This window comes from Hemicordylus capensis, chromosome 2 (assembly GCF_027244095.1).
Source record: "Hemicordylus capensis ecotype Gifberg chromosome 2, rHemCap1.1.pri, whole genome shotgun sequence".
Lineage (NCBI taxonomy): Eukaryota > Metazoa > Chordata > Lepidosauria > Squamata > Cordylidae > Hemicordylus > Hemicordylus capensis.
In genome coordinates this window covers 188,079,313-188,083,504 of record NC_069658.1, presented here as the reverse complement: position 1 = coordinate 188,083,504, position 4,192 = coordinate 188,079,313, and the positions used below count along the sequence as shown (strand labels likewise).

Sequence of the window (4,192 nt, the reverse complement as noted above, 5' to 3'; positions counted from 1 at the left end):
GTTCACTAATGGGCTGAGTGTTTGGGCACCCCTTGCTTGGATGGGGAATGAATGGAAATGTGGCCATAGTGGTTACATGATGAAGGATGGGTCATGGATTGAAGTAGGTAGGAGAGCAGTGCCCCCTGTAAGAGGGATTCCCAGATGTTATTGACTACTCCCAGGCTGCATTGGCCTTGGGCTGGGGATTATGGGAGTTGTAGTCAACAATGTCTGGGAATCAGTGTTACAGGGAGCACTGTAGGAGAGTGGCACACGTGCCCACTTTGTGCCTGCCCTCAGCAGTTTTCTGTGTCTGTCTCTTCCCAGACCCATGGAAAGGGAGAACCACACCAGCCACTTTGACTTTATCTTGCTGGGCTTGGCCAGCCAGCCAGAGCAAGAGCACATCCTCTTGGCTGTGTTCCTCATTCTCTACTTGCTGAACCTGCTTGGGAACCTGCTGATTATCCTCCTGATTCGCTCCGATGCCCAGCTCTTGCATGCCCCCATGTACTTCTTCCTCAGTCACCTCTCCTTGGTGGATGTTTGCTTCACCTCAACCACCATCCCCAAAATGTTGCACAACCTTCGCACCGGCCACAAGAACATTGCTTACACCAGCTGCCTGGCCCAGATGTACCTCTTCATGGCTTTCGCCATCACAGAGAACTTCCTCCTGGGCGCAATGGCCTTGGACCGCTTTGTGGCGATCTGCCAGCCCTTACACTACCCTGTGGTGATGAACCCAACACGATGTCGCTTCATGGTGTTGGTCGCATGGCTTCTGGCCCACCTCCACTCCCTAATGCACACTATCCTGATGTCCCGGCTCTCCTTCTGCGGCCACCGCCTCATCCCCCATTTCTTATGCGACTTCCAGCCCTTGATCGTGATGGCCTGCTCTGATAAGCGCCTCATTGAGATGCTGAGCTTCTATGCAGGTGGCACCATCACCATTGGCAACTTCTTCCTCATCCTCGTCTCCTATGTTCGTATCGTCCAAGCCGTGCTCCGGGTGCCCTCCACCCAAGGCCGGAGCAAGGCCTTCCAAACATGTGCCTCCCACCTTATTGTGGTCACCCTCTTCTATGGCAGCGCCATTGGGGTCTACTTCCGGCCCCTCTCCACTTACTCTGGAGAAAAGGACAAGGTGACCACTGTCATGTACACAGTGGTGACCCCTATGCTCAACCCCTTCATCTATAGTCTGCGGAATGCAGACATGAAAGCCGCCCTCCGGAGAGCTCTGGAGCAGCTAAGGAATGCTTTAGGGAAGCCACATGACACTAAACCCTGATGGGAAGCAACCCTGGGTGATCAAAGATGGAGCGTGGTTTTGTCAGACCCAGGCAGGGGAGTATGGATCTTTGGAGAACACGGCACAATGGTGGGCAACCATCAAAGCTTTTCTCAAAGAAAAAGGGACACAGTCTGCCCTGAAAATCCCACTTGGGAGCACCGTTGATATTTTATACACTATATCATATTTAGCAGAGGAAGAGCAGGTCTTCTTATCCAACCCCAGCACAGCATCAGTCCAGGCAGCTGCTGATGTCTACGTTGTGGTGTTTTTGTGTTATTTTTAAGACTGTGAGCCGTTTTCAGACAGGGAATCGTCTTAATAATTGTAAACTGCTTTGAGAACTTTCCTTTTGAAAACCAGTGTATGCATATTCTTATTAATAATAATAATAATAATAATAATAACAACAACAACAACAACAGGCAGAATCTCCAATTCCAGTCGAATCAGAGACGTTTCTACCAAAGCATAGAAGGAGAAACTGCAAGAAACGTAGAAACACCAAATAAAGAAGAAACAGTGCAATTCTGGGGGAAATTATGGGTTGAATCCAATAGATTATAATAAAAAAGCAGGCTGGATGAAAGAGGTCAAAAAATGTAACCAACAAATGCAAGATCTAATAATAACACCAGAATTAATAAGTGAAAGAGCAAAGAAAATTAAAAATTGGACTGCTCCAGGCGACGATGAACTGCATGGCTTTTGGCTTAAACACCTAACAAGCCTTCATAAACAACTATCAAAACAGTTCAATCACATTTTTCAAGGAGGTGATATTGAACAATGGCTAACAACTGGGAAAACTCATCTCATCATGAAAGACCCAGCAAAAGGTGCAGTTCCAAGTAATTATAGACCGATAACCTATCTGCAACCATGTTCAAATTATTAACTGGAATAATAGCAGATGAAGTGATGCAACACTTATTAACTAACAAACAGCTTCCAGTTGAACAGAAAGGAAATTGCCCAAACACCAGAGGCACAAAAGACCAGCTGCTGATTGACAAAATGATTTTAGAAAACTGCAAGAGAAGAAAAACCAATCTAAGTGTTGCATGGATTGACTACAAGAAAGCCTTCGATTCATTGCCTCACACATGGATACTAAAATGTTTAGAAACAACTGGTGTCAGCAAAAACATTCAGATATTTATAAAAAAAAGCAATGAGCATGTGAAGTACACAGTTAACAATCAATGGTGAGACACTTGGACAGGTTAGCATTAGAAGAGGCATTTTCCAAGGGGACTCACTATCCCCTCTGTTGTTTGTAATCGCCATGACCCCACTTTCACAAATACTAAACAAAACAGGCCTCGGATACCAAACATCTAAAACATCCAGTAAAATCAACCATCTGCTGTACATGAACAATCTGAAGTTGTATGGAAAGTCCCAGTCAGAAATCGAATCACTGCTAAACACTGTCCATATATTCAGTAGCGATATAGCAATGGAGTTTGAACTAGACAAGTGTGCTGCATTAATAATGAACAGAGGGAAAATAACAAAGACAGAAGGAATAGAACTGCCCAATGGAAGCAAGATCAAGAACCTGGAAGAGAAAGAACGTTACAAATACTTGAGCATTCTCCAGGCAGATAACATCGCACACACTGAAGTTAAAAGAAAAATTGGAAGTGAATACATCAGGAGAGTTAGAAAAATCCTCAAGCAAACTCAATGGCGGGAACACCATACAAGCCATAAACACCTGGGCTATACCTGTTATCAGATACACTGCAGGAATAATAGATCGGACCCAGGCAGAGCTAGAGACGCTAGATCATAAGACCAGGAAAATCATGACCATCAATCATGCTCTACACCCCCGCAGTGATGTCGATAGGCTATACCTCCCTCGCAGCTCAGGTGGAAGAGGAATGCTGCAAGTCCATCAAACAGTAGAGGAGAACAGAGGCCTTGCAGAATATATCAAGGACAGTGAAGAAGATGCACTTCAAATGGTCATAATGCGAAACTATTCAACACCAATGAAACAAAGCATGCCTACAGGAAAGAACAAGTCAAGAACCGAGCAGAAAAATGGAGAAATAAGCCCCTGCATGGTCAATATTTGCACAATATAAGTGGAAAATCAGACATCACCAAGACCTGGCAATGGCCTAAGAATGGCAACTTGAAGAAAGAAACTGAGGGTTTAATACTGGCTGCACAAGAACAAGCACTAAGAACAAATGCAATAAGAGCAAAAGTCGAAAAATCCACCACAAACAGCAAGTGCCGCCTTTGTAAAGAAGCAGATGAAACCATGGACCACCTAATCAGCTGTTGTAAAAAGATCGCACAGACTGACTACAAACAAAGGCATGACAAAGTAGCAGGGATGATACACTGGAACATCTGCAAAAAAATACAAGCTACCTGTAGCCAAAAATTGGTGGGACCATAAAATTGAAAAAGTTGAAGAAAATGAAGATGTAAAAATATTATGGGACTTCCGACTACAAACAGACAAACATCTGCCACACAATACACCAGATATAACTGTAATCGAGAAGAAAGAAAAACAAGTCAAAATAATCGACATAGCAATACCAGGGGATAGCAGAATAGAAGAAAAAGAAATAGAAAAAAATCACCAAATACAAAGATCTACAAATTGAAATTGAAAGGCTGTGGCAGAAAAAGACCAAAATAATCCCAGTGGTAAGTGGCGCCCTGCGTGCAGTTCCAAAGGACCTTGAAGAGCACCTCAACACCATAGGGGCCACAGAAATCACCATCAGCCAATTACAAAAAGCAGCTTTACTGGGAACAGCCTATATTCTGCAACACTATCTATAACAATTGACAATAAAATTCTGGCATCCCAGGTCCTTGGGAAGGACTCAATGTCTGGATAAAACAAACCAGTCAATAACACCTGTCTGACTGTGT

General features: G+C 44.0%; 1 protein-coding gene across 1 annotated transcript; it reads left to right on the top strand.

Moving 5' to 3' along the window:
- Nucleotides 1–313: 313 nt before the first annotated feature.
- On the top strand, nucleotides 314–1,279 carry LOC128343725 (olfactory receptor 1E5-like). The gene has a single exon (XM_053293161.1). The coding sequence runs from the start codon at nucleotides 314–316 to the stop codon at nucleotides 1,277–1,279; it is 966 nt and encodes a 321-aa protein (XP_053149136.1).
- The last annotated feature ends 2,913 nt before the right edge of the window (nucleotides 1,280–4,192 follow it).